At 32.9% G+C, this 21,414-nt stretch overlaps 1 protein-coding gene across 2 annotated transcripts in view; it reads left to right on the top strand.

The window, feature by feature from the left end:
- The first annotated feature begins 264 nt into the window (after window positions 1-264).
- Window positions 265-21,414, top strand: part of ed (hemicentin protein echinoid) — a 432,072-nt gene continuing 410,922 nt past the window's right edge. Inside the window, exons 1-2 of one of the 2 annotated variants that reach the window (XM_075295915.1) lie at window positions 265-549; window positions 14,134-15,233. In XM_075295915.1, the coding sequence (XP_075152030.1) occupies window positions 15,203-15,233 (31 nt within the window). In that variant the 5' untranslated portion in view covers window positions 265-549; window positions 14,134-15,202. Of the gene's footprint in view, window positions 550-617; window positions 873-14,133; window positions 15,234-21,414 lie in introns of those variants that run through there. The other variant, XM_075295916.1, reaches the window with a different exon arrangement.

Genomic DNA, 21,414 nt, shown 5'->3' with positions numbered 1-21,414 from the left:
TTAACATAGGTCTGTCTACAAAAACCAAAACAAACAATACCGCAGCTGATAACATCCAGTGGATAATAATGTTTACAGAGAAATGAACTCTCCCGCCGACCAACTGGTGCTAAACTCACTTGGTGAAACTGTGAATATTTCTTATAAGGCCCATACAGTGTATAAAAACGGGGAGCATACTTTAGCTCTCTCTCGCTCTCTTTGGCTCTGTAACACAGATGATGGCTATGTTTGTGTACCTTTAGTTAAGCGAAAGATCTCTGTTGCAACGGACTCATGTCACGGATGACAGCGGTAATTGCGTACGATTTTTTCTCAACTGTTTGTTTGGATTATTCTCTTATGTGATGTGCTGTGTATTGTCCATTTGTAAGAATAAACGCGGCTAATAAAAACAAATGGCTGAAATATGTAAACAATAATAGGCAAATGTGTATTAATGCCAATAATATTAAAACAAATGTGCAAAACTAAAGTAGTGAACAAATCGCAAATAATAGTTCCGTTAATTAAACAACAATAAATTATTAAACGAAAACCAAATAAAAGGTAAATTAATATAACAAATAACAAATGGAAGTGGAAAACTGAAACAAAAGTTGTGTGACAAATTTTCAAATACCAACAAATTAAGTGAATTTACTATGGCTCAGTGAAAATGATAGCATCATCGGAAAAAAATATAAAAGATAAAAATGGATTAAACTCCAATACCAATAAAAAAGTATTTGCTGGTAGTGCAATTAAAGTCCAACAACCAGCAGCTATCTCTACAAAAAAAATCCAGTTTCTTTTGATTCTACTCTACTCCGGCTCAATCTTTGGATAATTCAGTAAAAAAGTCTTCGTGTCATTGTGTTGGTGGGAAACAGGTAAAAAAAAAAAACAACCAAAGAAATCCATGGACGGACAGACTAGCATACGGTCAAGACCGCATAAATGATGAAAATATCACGACAGCAGCAGCGACGGCAGACGAGAATATGGAAGAAACAGCAAGGCTTTTGGAAATGGCTTCTGAGAAGAGTTAAATATTGGATAACCAGTATTCAGTGAACAAACACAATCGGTCACCACCGCATGCAACAAACACTTCAAACCAACCAACAGTTAGACCAAGTGAGAGGAGTGAACTTTGTCTTACAAAAATCAAAATTCAACTCTGAGCTGTGGTGCTCAACTATCAAATCAACCAAGCAAATGTCCGTCCTGTCGTCTAAAAAAAAAACAAACATAAATGCTAAGACGGCGTCATTTACCTGTCAAACTGGTTCTCCACAACTGTAATCACCAAGTGTTTGTGTGTGCGGATGAATGTTCGAGCGAGGCTGTGTGTTGCGGGGAACTAACCTTAAGCCATGCTTAGGTTCTCCACCTTCTCTCTACACCTCTCTCAAAATGAACATTGTTCGTTGTCTTTAACATGGCTGGCTGGTTACCATCAACATCGTCCCTCTATTGCCGTTGTATGTCTCAACAACCGCCGTCACTGCCATTAGCACAATATTGTTGTTGCTTTTGTTGTGATTGCTTGTCATCGTCACTATAGCGTTTGGTTCAGTCGAGTTGTGTTAGTGCAGTCTTTGGCCCATAGTAAAACAAGCAGAAATTCAAGTCTTATGTGCTTAGCCAGCAGGCCTTACTGTCTTGCCTTGTGTTGTTATTGCTTTTGGTTTCTGTTTTTTTTCTTTCGATTTGAGTCGTTTCTTAAGAAAAGACACAATAACCGAATGAACGTAGAAAATAAAAATCAACAAAAGAAACTCCATCGTGGTGGGCATGCAAAGAAGACGATGAATTAAAAATATCGAAAAGAAGACAAGAAATAGAAGAAAACTGAAAACGAGTTTTGTCTTTGATTTTCATGTTTATGTTTATGGCCAAAATAGTGACGCAGAGATATATAGGGAAAACAAGACCCGCATTTTAAGATCCCACCACACTGGCAGAAATGTTCCGGAAGGAAAAATTGCGCCAAAATTAGAAATCCAATAGGATAAAAAAATATTCGAGCAAAACAAACGAGGAATTGAGTGAGAGTATTCCTAAGGTGTTAGTGAAACTAAACTTTTGGACCTTTTAATTTGATAACTATGTTAAAATCGATTCCCTTATTAATAAAAAAACAGGCAATCACACAATTGACGTGTGTATTGTTTGTGGTGGCAGTTCAATAGTTATGTATGTTATGCTAAATATATCTTGGTTTGTCAAAAATTTTATTGAAAAATAATTGTGCCATAATTCTGCAGTTCTCCGTATACTTTTTGTATGTATTAATAGCACTTTTGTCAATTTATAAAGATCATTCCATTATGTATTTACATGCATGCATTTCGGTTACAAACATATCATGAGAATGTTCTTTTATGTATATAGTTCGATTCCATTTCCTCTACACACAAAAAATATTTGTTGTCTTCAATCGCGAAATTAATTGATCCAATTAATTTTTAATTGAAATATCTTCAATCACAGAAATGATAGTATCAATTAAAAAAATAATTGAAAGTCAATTAAAACATTAATTGATCCAATTAAAAAATTAATTGATACCATAAATTTTTGTGATTGAAGCAAAAACCTTAATTAAAAAATTTGTTGAATCAATTAAATTTGTAATTGAAAATTTTTCAAAACTCAATTAAGATTTTAATTGAAAAAATTTTCGTTAAATTTTTTTCTGTGTATGTGCTAACTGACAGTTAAAGCTTAACGGAGCTAACTAAAAAGGGGGAAAAATTCTTGTATTAACAAGTCAAAAATACAAGAAGAGTTTAACTCAGTCTAACAACTCCTCCAACTGTTGTTAGATACAACTATATCATGGATTACGCTCCGATTAATTACATCGAATGCTCCGACCTGGAGATATAAGTATTTCCATCTTGTCATTAAATACCGTAATACACTGTCGAATACGTACATCCCATTAGAGGTGTTCACGTGACACGAAATTGTCGTGACTCACGCGTGATTCGTGAGTTACGCTGATGGCAACGGCGTGAGTGTGTGTAAGCGTGATTAACAAACCAAATGTCGTGCATGAGCATGAGTCACGAAAAAAATTTCTTCGTGAGTGTGCGTGAGTAGCGAATTTCGGAAAAATACGCTCACGGACATAAAAGTTTACGAGTTGTATTCATATACAACTTTAGCGGCACCTGGGATGTATGTTAAGAGTTTAATAATGCTCTCCATTTTAATCATGCTCATGTTTTCAGAGACGTCTATAAGGTAAATTACTCACAAAATTATTCGTGAGTCACGACAATTTTCATGAGTCACGGTATTTTCGTGCGTGAGTACAAATTTTCTTTTCGATATCACATTAACGATAATGAGTACTTCATACGCCACGATGTGTGTGAAATCACATAATGAAGTTCTAAAACATGATCCACCATTCATCTGCGAACGTCCCTGTTTAGAGATATTATAGGTATATTATTAGATTAATGAAGAGGTTCCTTGTGTTATGGAGAAACTTGAGATAAAAAGTGTGGTCAAACTATAATGCGCAATGTTACAAACACAGAAAAAAATACGAATCTGAATCCAAATAACCACCAGATATAAGATTTCAGATAGCCGCTATATGAATTCTCCCTTTAGATCGGTAGATCGAAAACTTCAAAATGGAACAATGAGAATGCGGCTTTTAGTATTAGTAATAATTTTTTGAATATTTAATTCATGATGCATTTCAAGGAAAATTAGACTAAGGATCGAAGAACAATATTCTGTGTAATAAATTATCGTTTTGTTCATGTCCAGTTATCTTGACTTCGTATCAAACTGAATTCACTCGATATGCGTTATAAATTTCCAAAACTGTTGAATATAGGGTTGGGAATGTCACTTGAAGACCATTTACTTCTGATAAGCTAATGTGGTCAACTTGTTTTCATCAATGAATTTCCCTAGGGGTTTCCTCCTTTAAAGGGATGTTTTAGATTGTAATTGCTACACATGTTTACTGTTTTGTTGTTTGTTCTTTTTAAAATTCAATGTACATTTTTAAAACACAAGGAAAATATTTGTAAAATTTTTCATGATTAGTATTTATAATTGTATTTAGAATTTCCTAAAGAAGATATTGATTAGAATTGCATAATTTTGTTATAAATTAGACTTTTCATTATTACTACACACAAAAAAAATTCAAGAAAAATTTTCCAATTAAACTTTTAATTGAGTTTTAAAAAATATTCAATTAAAAATTTAATTGATTCAAGAAATTTTTTAATTGAAACAAAAATCAATCGCAAAAATAATAGTATCAGTTAATTTTTTAATAGGATCAATTAACTTTTTAATTGACCTTCAATTAATTTTTTAATTGATACTATCATTTCTGTGATTGAAGACATTTCAACTAAAAATTAATTGGATCAATTAATTTCATGATTGAATCAGAAAAAAAAATTTTGTGTGTAGGCAATGACATTATAAAGGGCTAACACCATTTAAAGTTAGACCAAAAAGTTATAGTGGAAATCAAACGAGAGAAACCGTCAAGAGGGATATCCACATTGGATTTTGTAAATATTCTTTTATCCGAATGTTTTATTCAATTATTCGTTTCTTTAAATACATTCTACGATAATGAAATTATAGACTTATCCTTCTGACCACCAATTGTATCTCCAAATAAAGCCCATTATATATATCGAATCGGAATATGCATTAATTTAGTTCTTAGCGATATTTATCATTCACTGACTAGCGAAAGATAAATTGCTTTATCCGTCAAGCCGTTGACAAAAATTGAATGTAATCTTCGGCCGAGATAGATCGGCCAGTTTCTCTATATGTTAATATACCTAAATTAGATTTCCAATATCCAAACATTGGCGTATGTTATGCATCATTCCCAATAGATTTTTATTCGTCCAATAATGTCGGTACCTAACTTTTCTAGGTAAATCCAGCATGTTGGGATGTAATCGATACTGTAGCTAATTTATAGGATAAATGACGCATTTATCAATTTTTATCGAAGACAAATCTTAAGGTTTGGACACATTATAACATGATCTTCCGACACTGGCATTTTGAACGAATAAAAGTGTAATGCGAGTGGCGCATTAGTACGAATACGGGAAATCAATAGCAATCATGTCACCATATTCCATTGATATAGAATCAGTGTCATAGCCTACAAATAAGCTTCTAAATAAAAATTGACCCACGTCATATTATTTGATTTTATTCACAACAAAATAAAAATTACCAATTTTCATCCCTTTATTGGTCTTTGCATTTATGATTGTCATTCTGTCTGCATATTGACAGTGTTCAGATACCCAATAACAACCCCGAGACAATAAACAGGACACAGCCAATGTGTAATACCTAACAACAAAATTCGCATTATTTTTAATATCTAATTTTGAAATACGCATTAACAATGCATTGATTCTCTAAGCCGGAGAATCAAATGTCATCCCCTGTTGCCAGGTAAATACATAACTAATCCCTGGCATTAGCTATGGTAGGTTACAAAAGCAAAATGAGGGATGCCAATTTTAGGGTAAACACAACGAATGAAATGAGAAACTCATGAAATTAATCATGTTCGAGGACTTCAAATTGATATTGATTTGACATTGCTTTTGTATTGGTCGTTATGGACATACTAAATCTATTACACAATGCAACACAAAAAATCCAAACAAAGAATCACATATCCTAGCCGAAAGTACTCGATGAGAGAAGAAAATTAATGTCTGGATTTTGCTAGATTGGTTGCCGTTCGTCTTTTATGAGCCTCTAAAGTTTTGTCTCCAAATTCGATTTTAAGTACATTTTGCAATTTTCGTATGACCATAGCTCGAAAAATGTCGTGAATTCATTTTTGAGGTATTAAGCAATGTTGTAGCTCTTGACTCGGCCAACAAAAGTGCTGCATATATTTCATCTTCATGCTCAAAACCGCAAAAATGTCGATAAATTACCACTTTTATCACCGGTTCGGTTTCGGTTTTTCGACTACAGCTCCTGAACAATCGAACATTTTCGAAAACAGTCGAGGGAAGAAATGTAGCTTATAAAATTTTTAACAACTTTGTAATGCATGCCAAATTCATATGACCACTACTTATATCAAATAGCGTTCGCCGGTTAAATTGAACTTAAAAATGTTAACCAGTCCTAACTGTCAAAGGAGGATATAGGCAGGATGGCCAATATACTAATTGTACGATTTAAGAATGTGTTCGCTAAACCTGCAATAACGTACCTTCATGAAAATGGGTGTTAATGTCATTTTAACTATTTATACATATCCGCAAAGAATTATGAAGGGATACATACCAAAAAGTACGCCATCATACACTAAAGTTAAGTAATTTTTTAATTCCAAGCACTTTATTTAGGGTTTCCATATGGATAATTTTCAAAAGAGAAATTTCGCTTTAAAAAAAGAGAACATTTTAACTAAACAAGAGTTTACAATAAAAAAATTCTTTATTAAATAATTAATAGTTTTATTGATGTTAAAATTAAAATAATAATATTTTCTAATGATAGAAACATCGAAATAAATATATGATAAAACAATGAAAAACAAAAAGAATCACATTTTCTTAACAAATAAACAGAATAAATTCAAAAATACGCTGTCAAAAATAAAACACACATGTTCCTATGATCTCGCCCACAATTGATGACGACAACGTGTTGGCGTATTTACGTCGTACGTTCAATTACATCTATTTCTAATTTTTACGCAGTACGTCAAAACGTCGCAATTGTGTTCCGGCCTTTAATTTGTCAACAGACTTAACCCAGTAAACAATTAGCGGCGAACAATTGTGGCGAATTCCTACTAAATAAATAAAATTCCATCAATATAGGAGTTTTTTTGAAATAGAGTACATAAAGAGCACTGTACGGCACCAAAAAAGAGAGTGAACAAAAAGATACGAACACAAAAAGAGAACCTGTTCTCTTTAAAAGAGATGTAATGGACAGCCTAACTTTATTGTGTCTTATTTTTCCCAAGAATGTCTTAGAAGATGAGTGGTCTCAAAGTAGGTTAAAAAGTTAACTCCACGGAAAATAAATATATAAATAAAATAACTAGAATATGAGAAAAATATCGCGAATATTTTAGGACAGTTAACGTTTACTACGGCATGATTACGCAGCCATAACGCGTAGTCAAGAAATAAATAAGAATATTCCCAGCAAAAAACGACATCTCATTACAATTTGCATTACCAGGAGTAAAGCTGTCATTACACATTGCATTACATTGCGATGATTTATAATGACTAACTTGTAATGACAATAATAAATACTTCTTGGTAATTTTCGCATTGTTATTCTCAACTTGTAATGACTTAATACAATAGAATAAATGATGGTATCATTAGGTATAATTATTTAAATAATTGAGCATTTACTTAAAAAACTCAAAAAGTTAAGGAACATTCTTCATGAATAGTTCATAATAATTGTGTTTTAAATTAATGACATTACCATATTATGTTTCAAATAAATACTTTATTATACCTCATTCCAATTACACTTTTAAAATCGAATTTAACTAGATTTCAACTGTCATTTGCCTTATGTAAAAAGGGAGTTAAAATCTATTAGGTTTATTATAAAGTATAACACGAAGCAAACTCCCTTAAACAACCCACTTTATTTCTATGTTAAGTGTGAAATTAATTTGCGTGTAATATTATTTAGATGACTTGTTACATTTTTGTTTATTTCTGCAATATTTGTTTCTATTCAAGTAGTGTCCATACTACAGCATTACTCGCCATATTTTGATCCATTGTAATCGCCTAGAGAAGTCAATATTTTCGAGATTTGCAATCTTTGGTATATCTACGAATAAGTGATTACATATGATTATATGCTTTAAAAGCACTACTTATTTCATGGCCAACGGTATGTCTGGGGAGAAGTACTTTCCTCCTAGGACATGCGTGTGTAAATGTAATCCGGAGCGATGCCAATTAATAAGTGGTTATTAATTTTTAATAGGCTTACCTACAAGCTTACCTGGTAATGAGAGTTTATGCTGGGTTCCTTTTGGATCCAGAAGTGCTGCAAAATAGGCGCAAGGCAATGCAGTTTACAAAGACTTGTCATAAGGCAGAAGTCATGTTTTTAAGCATTCACTGCATTGAAAATTCAGAAAAACTTAAAAAACATATATTTTTCTTAACTTTTTCGACTTTTATCTCCACTTAAAGACATTTTGAATAATACTTGTAAATATGTTATCGCAAATTTCACGTCTGTCATGAAACGGTTTTACTGTGTTTTATACAAAATAAAATTCAGAAAATTTAAATTTATTGCGAAAACTGTGTAAAAGATGGATTTTTTGTATCACCTCAAAATGAACTTCTTGTTAAGAGAAAGTTATGCCCATTTCTAGAAGAGCGTTTTTGGATGTACTTTGAAAGTAATGATTTAGGAAGAACTTCCAAAATTTTAACTCCACATTCTTACTTGACTGTAAAACGAATCTACAATTTCGAACAAGCTCTCAATAATACCACTAAATGTACAATGGTAAGCATGTCCGCCTTGGATACATAGAGTCGTGGGTCCCTTGTCATTGATCTTAGCATAGAATCGGGCAGCACTCAGTGATAAGAGAGAAGTTCACCACTGTGGTATCACAAGGGATTGAATAGTCTACGTGAGCCTGAAATATCGGACTGCCACTATACCTAACCTAACATAAGAAAGTTCCATCAGGATTATGCCCCTTCGAACATGCCATACTATTGTATTCCTTAAATCATTGTAAAAGAAGTTTTTGGAACATCATTGCCTCTTGAGCTTTTTATTAGCTTTTAAAGCTATTTTTTAGCATTAAACGAGAACTTCGTTAGTCTAAAATTTTGTTTTTCAGAAAATAGAGCTCTCCCTTCCATGTAGTATTTTAATTAGAACGTTATAAAACAAATTATTTGGTATCTTCAAAGTTTCCCAGAAACTACCAAAAATAACTTTGAAATTATTACTATAAATGTTTTATATCCGTTAGCCTTCTAAATAACCCGTTCCTCTTTGGATTTCACCACTCCATTGCCCGTTTTTCTACAGTGTACAATATGCTTGTAAAGGAAACATATTCCAGAGATAAGAGAAAACAGTATAACAGACCAAAGAAGTGAAACTACTTCTTGGAAGTTAGGTTGGTTCTGGTATTGTCGCCTTCGTCCCCCTTGTTCTTTTCGATGGTGACGATATCGCCATCATCGTCGATGTCGTTGCCACTGCTGGTATTATTATGCTGAACTGATGAAGCCTTCCAAGCGCAAACAAGCCATTGCTCTCAGCATTTATATACATGCTTATATGTGGAATTAAAGCCTGGCAATCCCGTATCCAAAGCGTCCAACCAAAAGACATGATAATGGCCAACCTCTTGTTGTACAATGGCAGCGATATCGCTTTAGTGGTAATATCTGGAGAATTGGTGTTTGGTAAACAAGCCCTAAATTGCTAACCGCTGCCTATGGTGCTGCCGCTGCTATTGGTCAATATTGCCATTACCAACCATTGTCGCAGCAGAATATCGAAGTTAGGGCTGGCCATGTAGAGAAAATTTTAAACCATAGGATTGGAAGGAAAATTTCTAAAATGAAAAATACAAACACACATACGATTCAAAATAATTAATTAAAATATTATAAACAAGTAACCACAAACCACAATAACCGTATATATTTTTGGTCATTTGTAAAACCAAAGATTTTTTTCGTTGGGACAAAATTTCTGGCAAACTAATTTTTCTTTTTCTTCAAAAAACATTTTTTAAATAGAAATAAATATTGTCTATGATAATCCTACCTAGAGTTGTTGTAAGCTCAGTTCGTTTTTTATTTTACCAATCGTCTTCCTATCTTCCAACCAAAAAAAAAAACAAAAGAGCTTCAGGCGCTCTTGGTAAAGCTTGTAAAATTCTCCAAAATTATCCATTATCTGGTAAAATTATTTTACTTTTATAAAACACTTTTATAAAACTTTGTTATTGCAATAAACTTCACAGTTTTATCTACACACGATCGAGATATTGAATGCGAAGAATTATAGACACTTAGTACACATAATACTATTGAAAGTAGCTTACGAAAGTTAACCGAATCAATAACAAGAATAAAACGCAAATTTAGAAACATGTTTATCAAAATCGACCATGGCCTTGTTTATAGATCAGATGTAGTATAGAGTTGTCATAGGTGTTGTTACAATTACAAAAAAAAAAAACGGATAGCTCATAGTTGTTTGACTTAATCCTGGAGGTGAGCAAATCATCAGTTCAAAAACATCAGTACTCAAAATACTCACGTGCAATGTATTCATAACACATCCAAAATGTCTCAAAATGTGTCTGAGTACGTATATAATAAATAAATAAATAGCAATATTTATTTCGTAAAATCAGTTTTAGGATTATTACTTTAGGAATTTACGAATTACAGTTAAATATTCCATCTGTTTTGCAAAAACGACGATTCATATTCTTATATGTGCATGGGTTGTCTTTAATATTACCAGTAACCAGGAAACACATCACAACTTGCCCAGGTTTGAATCCCTGGGCTTTGTTCGCGGATTTGACCCCCTATTTTTAATAATATAGACTTTTTTCTATTCTTATTAATTGCTTATTCTGATAAAATATTTGTCGGCAAAAATTACCTTACGAGACGTTGTCGGCATTTTTAATGCTATCGAAAAGTAAATCACAATGTATGAAATAAATGCAAAAGCAACACAAAACAAAAATGAGGGAAAACAAATTTAAAATCTATAAATAAATGTAAGAGCGTGCAAATCCAATTTTTATATATATTTATTTTTATTTTTTATATATTGTTTAAAGTTATCTTTTGTGGACAACATGTATGCTTGTGAGGAAACAGTTAAATTTCATCTACATGTATGCTTGCACAAAAATACTTTCCTCCAAAGGGATGCCCGTGTAATAGCAATATTGCATGTGTACCGAGGTTACTGAATTTTGTAAGGGTTTTGTATGTTTGCTTGGCTTAGTGTGGTTGAAATACGTCTCTTCATTAGAAGTTCGTCTAACAGCATAAGTATACCTGGATCAACATTCAGAGTTGTTAGTCCATTTAAGATCGAGCTCGGATGGTTGTTTGTTGGGGGTTGTTCGACGTTATGTATCCGAAGATTTAAGTTCTTGGCTTAAATCAAGGGATATCCTAATGTCGAGATCTCTCAGGGACATTGCGTACAAGGAATATCTTAGGCATCCGACTGACGTAAATCGTCAGGTTTATCGTAAATATAGGAACCGAGCGAAGGCCATCCTTCGGAGGGAGCGTAGACGTTACTACACGGAGGCTTTTAGTGGTATGGGTACTTCACAGATGTGGAGAGTTCTCCGTGAAGGAGGTTGTATATATAGTGATGATGATTTACATGGCGTATCTTTTGATGGGTATGATCTCAATAATTTCTTCGTTATGTCGAACTCGAATGTAACAGACAGACCGGATTTGAGAAGTGAATTGTTTTCTGATTCGCGCTTTTCCTTTGATTGTGTTTTCGAGGAGGACATTATCAGGGCTATGGACCGTGTTAAATCTGGCTCTCTTGGCGTAGATGGTATTCCCATTAAATTTATTAAGACTTTTTTCCCTTATATTTCTCGATGTCTATTTCACCTATTTAACACTATGTTTATGACATCTGTTTTCCCCACCGCCTGGAAGAGAGCTCGGGTTATCCCTATTCCGAAGAGTAGGAATGTGACTTGTATTAATGATATGAGACCTATTAGTATTCTCCCAGCTCTATCCAAGATTGCTGAACATTTAATTAAGAGACAGATACAGGAATATGTTGACGACCGTCAGATGCTTAGCAGTTTTCAGTATGGTTTTCGGACAGGTCTAGGTACTTCCTCATTGCTCTTGGATTTGACGGAGACGATAAGGGGGTTTGTTGATACTGGTGAGAGTGGTGTGCTTGTTGCTCTGGATTTAACCAAAGCATTTGACAGGGTAGATTACATTAAGCTGATTGGTAAATTGAGGACCAAATTTTTATTTAGTTCTGATGCCTGTAAATTGATTTTTTCGTACTTATCAGGCCGCTCCCAATTTGTCCAATTTGATGGCATTACGTCCGATACACTTTCAATTAGTAGTGGCGTTCCTCAGGGCTCGGTCCTAGGTCCATTGCTTTTTATTCTATATCTTAATGACCTTTGTAGCTGCATTCCAAAGTACTGTATTCCTTTTCTGTATGCTGATGATATCCATCTCTTTTTCCATAATAGTTGTATTTCTCAGCTTCAAACAAGTGTTGACTGTGTCTTGAATATGGTTGGTACTTGGTTGGAGTCAAATAATTTAGATGTCAATGTCTCGAAATTCAAATACTTGCTTTTTGGACCAGTACTTGAACAGCCGTGGAGAATTGATGTTACTTATAAAGGTACGCCAGTTACAGGTGTTGATGTGATGAAATGTTTGGGTGTTTTTCTAGACGGAAAACTTAATTTTGGGGCCCATATTGATTACTTGTTTTCGAAGGTATTAATTTCCCTACGTAGGCTCTACAGTACTAACATGTACTTACCCTTGTTTGTCAGGAGAAAACTTGCGTTTGGTTTACTTATGTCGAATATTTGCTACTGTATTGAAGTGATTTCCGGTACGACTGGGGAGAATATGCATAGGCTGGAAAGGATATTCAATATGGTAGTACGTTTTGTGTTCAGTTTGGGTCGATTTGACCACGTTTCGGAACAAGCTATTGAATTCCTTGGGATGCCTTTTGCACTGTACGTTCAATTGCGGAACCTGATCTTCTTTTATAGGGCCATCCATTGTGGATCTAGGTTGCTTTTTCTTGATAAGGTGTTTTTCTCCAGATCGACTCGCAATCCACAGATTATGTTGCCTCGTATATCGCATTCTATATGTGAACGTTCCTTCATTGTCCGCGTTGCTCGTATATGGAATAGACTACCTTTAAACCTTCGTAGTTTTAATTTTCCTATTAATACTTTCAGAGCTAGGTTTTTGGAGTTTTCTTTACCACGAATATAATCATTGGTAACGCATTATCAACGGGTGTTCCATAACTCTAAATACACATTTGCAAGTCCTTTGGCTGGGGAGCCATTTTTTCAACGCTTAATATGAGATATTTACTATATCTTAATATATATTTAACATTTAGTATTTTTACTATTTATAAATACTCTTTTTTATTCTTATTTGTATTTACTACACCATTGTCTTAACCCTGGAAAGTCATCCTTATTTTTTATACACTAACGTCATCCTTCGTCATTTTGACTACGGCTTATTTCAAGACGCTATAATTTACATCGTAAGCAAAAATGAGAACCAAAATTGAGTTTATTTTCTTATTCAATTTGTTTTTAATTAGTATAAAACAAAAATTCGTAAAATGGTTGAATTAGTATAACTTAAATTTATGATTTCCCAAACGACTAAAATGCATTTTAAATCGAAAATGAAATTACGCGTCGTCATTTTGACGAAGGATGACTGTCCAGGGTTAAAGATTTTATCTAGTTTTTTTTTTTTATATATATATACCACTGTTGAAGTTTATATTTTATTATAATTTTGTGTGATGCAGGATTTTAGGTCTATTTATTGACTTTTGTATCACTTCGTACGATAATAAATGAAAATGAAAAATGAAATAATGACATGAAGTGTGAGTCAGAAAAACATCAATAACATTTATGTGTGTGATAAATTTCAGAATTAGAAACCATAAAATTATTAGGTCTAGAGCACAACACATACTCATTGCATGCTATTTCTGTAGGTTTGACTAAAAAATCAAACACCCTGTTCTTCGAATATCTGATTTAAAATACCCAAGCCACCCTGTAGGAGACACTGTTCGCATAACGTAATCCCTAATCTTGGAGTTTGCTTATAAGATTGACTACAGAGACCATGTTTTTTTTACCTGAGTTCTTTGGATTGAGCCAACAAAAGAAATATAAAAGAAATAACAACAAATAGTAATTCTTCTTACATGACCTGGCCATAAAGGGATATATGCGTGCTTGTGTCTGTCTTACTGCAACCTATCTTAATTTTTCTCTTTTTCTTTTTCTCATTTTAGATTACAAAAATTCTTACATACATTCGTCGTGGCATGTGTAAGCAAAGAAATACGAGAAGAAACACACAACGAATTTCCACAAGAAAAGAGAATCGAAAAAACAAAGTGCAGTCAAAAGGAGGCACAGCAACAAGTCGACAAGTTTTAAGACCAGTTTAAACAAAGTGAAACGTCGTCGTAGTAGTCTTCGTCATTGTCGTGAGCATTATTGTTGTTGGTTGTTGCTGGTCATGAGGGAGGGGGCCCAAGCAAGCCAAGTGTAAGAAGGGGCTGCTGCAAATACAAGAAGCCAGCCATTTTGTTTTATCTTCCTTGGGCTTGCCACAAACATCGAAAAGTGTCAGGGATATTGTTAATAAAGAGGACGTATGATCTTGGCAATTTCATCTGTAGTCAAGCAAACATGACCTAAATAAAAGGTGAAAAGTGCATTTAAAAAACGAAGAGCAAAAGAAATGCCATACGGCAGAGACATCCAACCAAAAATTATCAAGATGTCTCTAAAAACTTAGCCCTTAAAACTTCCCAAACTCTGGCATCGTCTTTTACTCTGCCAGTTACTTGTACAACTAACAACAATTGTGAAAAAAAGTAAAAACGCAAAAAGTGCAATAATTCAAAGTTTTAGTGTAACTAAATCAGAAAATAATAGCAAGGTTTAAGTGAATCAAACATCGTTGCAGCAAAGCACAAAATCAAACGAAAATCGCAATATTCACCACTCTACCCACCTACAACATTAGTCTTGAATACCATAACAGTTGCCTCTCTTACTTGTTCTCTCACACTTATATTAGAGTGAAAACATTGGTGATTGTAAAGTAAAAAACAAAAACAACAAAAGCATTTATCTACTAAATAATAACACCATCATCTTCAATTACATTCTCTACAACAACAGCAACATTAAGATTGTCAACAAATCACAGTGATACTCAGTGGGGATATCAATTTCGAGAGACCCACTCTCTTATTGCATTTTCACCCGTATGTTGTTTTGGTTTTTTGTTCAACACTTTAAGGAATATTTCTGAGGACCAACCAACCTACCAACCTTACACATCAAAGAATGGCATCATCTTGGAAATACTTTTTGATCGGTGAGTACTGGGATTTGTTAGAAATTTGTTATGACAAACCTTTTGTGTTGGAATTGTTGTTGCAATAGAAATTGATAGCTCTTGTTAGAGCTGCTGGTATTGTTGCCAACTAGAATGCCACAAATGCTGTCATTGCATTAGCTACTAGTTTGTATGAATATCCGCCTGCTTCTGATCATTTAGAATTTCTTGTGCGTACGTGATTTGCAGTTTCAATATATTTTCCTCTATACATCTGGTCTGTGGGAGAAACTTAAAGCCTTTGCTTTATAGATTCGATTGTATATTGCCCCCTTAATATATGATAAAAAGTTTTTTGTTTTATTAATTTTGCAGTTTTTTTCTATTCGAAAGCTGAAGTGTTTTAATTAGTGATTGAGAATAATATATGTCGTGGGGGATTAAAAGTCATGGAAATTTAAAAAATGCGATTTATTGTCTTGTAAGAGGAAGAGAATAGAACACACAAAAAGTTTAGCAGAAATTGAAACTTTTTGTATTCAGTTGCTTCCATGATTTTTACCTTCACTTAAAGATGTTGATATTGGTTCCAAATCAAAACTAGCATACAAATATGATTTATGATATTGGTTTCTTTGTGACACATTTAAAAAGTTATTCACGAAGAGATATGCTTCAGATTCAATCGCTCCGCATGAACTGGGAGAAGCTTATAAGTGAGAGAGAATTTTAATAAAAGGCTGAAAATATTTAAATTTAAACCAATTTTCTGTTTATAATTGTTTTGAAATTCCCTAGGATATTTCTCGAATTACCTCAACTGATTTTAAAGTCTTGCACTAATGCAAAAACGTACAGCGCAAATGGGTTATAAAGGCTGAGTTCTGTGTGTACACTCAAAGAAAAAATACTCTCCTCCTGGGAATGAAATTCTCATATGGTACAAAGTATTTTCTTTAAGAGTTAATAAAAAAGTTTTTACTTGCTTTAAAGAATATAAATTGGTATCAAAAAAGTGAACATATATATGGCACTAACGCCAATTTAATTCTAGTTTAGTTTAGTTTAGAATTATTATATTTTGAGAACGTTTTCTTAACTTTAATAATTTTTATGTACGTTATTTAAATGTAGTAAAAAAGGGGGGAAAATTATACACAAATGAATCATAAATATTTACTAAATTCATGACTCCCACAAAATATTTAAATATTTCTTTACATTTGTAAATTTTAACAATAATGCGCCCATGGAATTCGTATTATTTTTTTCAATTTTGAACTCAATTTTTTCTGCAATCTTTGAAATTTTCTTTACAAAGTGAAAAAAAAATTAATTATGTCTGATAAATTTTCTTGAATTAGTCGAAAAATATTTACTTATTTTTATGAAATACGCGTGACATGTGCGTTTGTAATATTGATTAGTTAAAAGCTTTCCTTCGTTTTGAGTTCACGGTTTTTTGAGTGCGATATTATTTATTTTAAAAATTACACGCAAAAATATAATTCTTTCCTCCCAAACGAAATTTTAGACAAACAAAGTTCGTTTCTCATTTGCTTTTCGTTGAAAAGAAGTGTATTTGGAAGAAAAGTATATACTTTTTGTGGTAAACGTTTATTCTTTTCCAGGATGTAAAACAATTTCCTAAAGACTAACTCAAAAAAATTTTTTCTGGCTAATTGCATTTTCCCTCACATCTTTCTCACTTCCACGAAGTTTTTTAGTTCTTAGCTCCTTGCGGCGCCCACGAGCCGATTAAACAATGTTTTTTAACAGAAAAATACATTTAGTTGGGCACCGTGGAGCAGTGGTTGCTACGTCCGACTTGCATGCCAAGGGTCGTGGGTTCGATCCCTGCTTCGACAAAGTTTTTTTTTGCATTTATTCCAGAGATTGTCGGAAGATTCCGAAAAAATGTTCAACACTACATTCTACTATATTAAATTTTTACTATGAACTGTAAAATGTGTCTTATTAAAAACCTAAAGTCAGAAAAGAACAGTATTTGATATAAACGAAATGGACTGTGTTGTTGGTTCAAAAATAATTTTTTTATTAAAAAAATAAACATTTTGTAACAAACGAATTTTTTTGGTGATAAAAGTGTATACTTTTCGAAGCAATTCGAAAAACTCTAACGAAAGAAAAACGTTTTCGGTACACGTTTTTCCAAACGTGTTTTTTTCTTTGCGTGTATATTGAAAGGGAAGAATATTTTTAAATAATAAACTATAAATACGATAAATATTATTGTTTAAAATTAGTCAGTTAAACTCCAGCTCAAAAGTAAAAAAAAAATAGATTCTTCAAATTTTTAAAATAATCGGAATATTAAAAAAGAGTACTTTTCTAAATGTTAAAAAAGTAAGGAAAGTCTAAAATCGGACGGGGCCGACTATATTATACCCTGCACCACTTTGTAGATCTAAATTTTCGATACCATATCACATCCGTCAAATGTGTTGGGGTTTGTCCCAAATACATACATTTAAATATCACTCGATTTGGACAGAATTTGATAGACTTTTACAAAATCTATAGACTCAAAATTTAAGTTGGCTAATGCACTAGGGTGGAACACAATTTTAGTAAAAAAAATATGGGAAACATTTAAATCTGAAGCAATTTTAAGGAAACTTCGCACAAGTTTATTTATGATTTATCGCTCGATATATATGTATTAGAAGTTTAGGAAAATTAGAGTCATTTTTACAACTTTGCGACTAAGCAGTGGCGAATTTACAAGGAAATTGTTGGTATTTTGACCATTTTTGTCGAAATCAGAAAAACATATATATGGGAGCTATATCTAAATCTGAACCGATTTCAACCAAATTTGGCACGCATAGCTACAATGCTAATTCTACTCCCTGTGCAAAATTTCAACTAAATCGGAGCAAAAAATTGGCCTCTGTGGTCATATGAGTGTAAATCGGGCGAAAGCTATATATGGGAGATATATCCAAATCTGAACCGATTTCAACCAAATTTGGCACGCACAGTTTCAATGCTAATTCTACTCCCTGTGCAAAATTTCAACTAAATCGGAGTTAAAAATTGGCCTCTGTGGTCATATGAGTGTAAATCGGGAGAAAGCTATATATGGGAGATATATCCAAATCTGAACCGATGTCAACCAAATTTGGCACGCATAGTTACAATGCTAATTCTACTCCCTGTGCAAAATTTCAACCAAATCGGAGTTAAAAATTGGCCTCTTTGGGCAAATGAGTGTAAATCGGGCGAAAGCTATATATGAGAGCTATATCTAAATCTGAACCGATTTGGCTGGTATTTTGCAAGTTTTTCGAGACTCATAAAATATTCGGAAGTACGGAATTTGAGGAAGATCGGTTGATATACACGCCAATTATGACCAGATCGGTGAAAAATATATATGGCAGCTATATCTAAATCTGAACCTATTTTTTCCAAAATCAATAGGGATCGTCTTTGAGCCGAAACAGGACCCTATACCAAATTTTAGGACAATCGGTCTAAAACTGCCAGCTGTACTTTGCATACAAAAATACGCCAACAGACAGACGGACAGACTCAGAATTCAATTCTAAGCCGATCCGTATACTAAAAGGTTGGTCTATGATTACTCCTTCTTGGCGTTACATACAAATGCACAAACTTATTATACCCTGTACCATAGTAGTGGTGAATAGTATAAAAAGTTGAAAGATGGAAAAGTTTAGTGTTGAAATTTTGGGTTTTCAACAGGCCAATCTTTTGATTCTGATTACAATCCCAATAAAACAGATTTTTTACCACAATTAGTATGTGTAGGATTTTATCTTTCGCTATTCACCATAGGGGCTACCTGTAAGATGTAGCCCCTATGGACAATTTCATTTCTGTGAAAAGGTATTGCCCTAGGATTCCATCTGCTCGAATTATAGTGCCGTTCTGAAATTATTTCTAGTTCGAATTGTGATGGATCCCATACATAAAAGTCATTAATCTTTTTAGTATATTCAGAAAATGTTGAACTTCCTATTAGAACTGAAATTTACAATAAACCATTCCATTTCTACTATTGTCTTTTATAGACCCTTCAAGTTACCCTATATATTCAATAATTCATAACATGATTCACATAAAGTACATTTCTTGTAAAATACATTTGACCATCTTCCTTTGGTCAACATTGTTGCATATCAAAACTTACAGTCCAAGCTATGTCGCCTTGATTGATTTTTATTCAAAGTTTATACTATATTGTTTATTATTTAAATCTACAAAAGAATTAGTGTGTAAACCCAAACCATAAATAATTTTGTATGTTTTTTCGGGTACTTGTTTGAATATTTTAAAAATATTTCTAATATAAATATTTAACTACCATTACTTGTTTAAAGAAAAAAATGTTGCTTTGATTACTTTTGGCTATGAAATGTTTATTATAAATTCGTATATCGAAGAAGAAGAATGTCGTATAACAAACACACATTGTATACAGATTCCTTAACACTCGATTTAAATTTGAAAGTGAGTGAAGATTGAAAATTGAAATGTTTATTTAAGATTTGTGAAATGGTGTGATGCTGTTCTTGTTGTTTTATTTTTCTGCTATTATAAACTCCCCCTGGAAATGAACTGGAGAATATCTCAATTTAGAATACCTTTCATATGGAATTTATTGTAGACAATTTGCAAAAATTTTCTTAAATTGTTCAAACAATTTCCAAAAACATAAAACCAAGGAAAACCTAAGTACAGTACAATGGGGTTGAAAAAAATGTAAGATATATATAAAAATATTAAGATGTTGTGTTTTGTTCAATCTTTGGCTAAGATGAATGGGAAGAGTTATTAAAAAACAATCAGATCTTTATATTCTATTCATATCAAATGTAACCAAATAAAAAGTCTATAGCAAAACAAAACAAAAAAAAAAACATATACTAAATTCATGTCGGGTGTTTTTCAAATTGGAGATCATTAACGATGAAAGTGGAACGATGGCGAATGGCTGAGGCGGAATATGTGAAATCAAGCCCATTTCGTATAAAAAAAAACAACATCGTAAATAATAAATAATATGTAACAACCTATTAACATGACATTTCTTGAGAATCCATTAAATCCTTGTACACAAGGAATCCGAACTCGTACGCCAAGAATGCGTGCTACTTTCTCCCACTTACTACAGACATCCTAGATGACGCGTTCGTTCTCGCACTCATTCACTAACTGGCTTGCTGCTTACTGGATGAATGATAGTCCCCAGGACAGATACAAGGCAGGCGTCGTAAGAAACTGTGGCACTGTGTTACAATAAAAATCATTTTTAAAATATGCAAAATAAATTATAACTGAAACGGAGCACATTCAAGTGAACAAATAACAGAGCAATATACAAGTGCAGGGGGTCGGGGATAGGGCAACAGCAACAACAACAACACTTATAGCCAGTCTTCTCCTTTGCAACATCTTCGACATAGATACGCACGTCTTTGATTTTTGCATAATTCATGTAGAATAGACAAAGAAAATGAAAAATGCAGAATAATAAATGTCGAAATGAATAGAAACAGAAGCACAAAGGATCACTGTGCTACTGCTGCCATTAGGTGATGACTATGATGATGTTGATAATAATATAAGCTGTAAACAGTGATGTTTTCCATTTTCATGGAACGCAATACTACAATGACTTTGGACTTTAAGGATAGGTAACATAATTGAAGCCAGCGAGGGATTTCCCATATTATTGGTTGAGGGTATAAGATCATTGGAATCATTATGAAGAAGATTATTGGCAACTACTTTTTACAGCTAGACCAAAACGTATTTTTGGCCCAAAACGATCGTGAACATTACAAGTAATATTCGGCCATTACATTACAACATTACAAGTAATATTTGTTTAATGTATAATTCCACAGCGTTTATTTAATGCCGTCTAAGCGTTTTTCAAGTCCCAACGATTTTTATCCAAATTTCAATACCAATAAATACTGGTCTATCGAATTTACGGTTGTAGCGAATAATATATGTGGCCATTTTCATTAAAATTATGTTTATAACAAACAAAAACGTATACAGTTTTTGAAAAGCCAGTTAAACCGAAAAAAGCGAAATTGTCTTTCAATTTCATATTTTTCATATTACGTATTTTACGTAATTTTGAGACCATTTTTCTATTGTACATCTCTAGTAAATGGACATTCGTACAATATTATTTCAGATTTTTTTGTTCTTTTTT

The sequence above is a fragment of the Haematobia irritans genome, chromosome 2, assembly GCF_050003625.1.
Source record: "Haematobia irritans isolate KBUSLIRL chromosome 2, ASM5000362v1, whole genome shotgun sequence".
Classification (NCBI taxonomy): domain Eukaryota; kingdom Metazoa; phylum Arthropoda; class Insecta; order Diptera; family Muscidae; genus Haematobia; species Haematobia irritans.
Note: the sequence above shows the minus strand (reverse complement) of the source record. Positions and strands in the feature narration are given on the sequence as shown.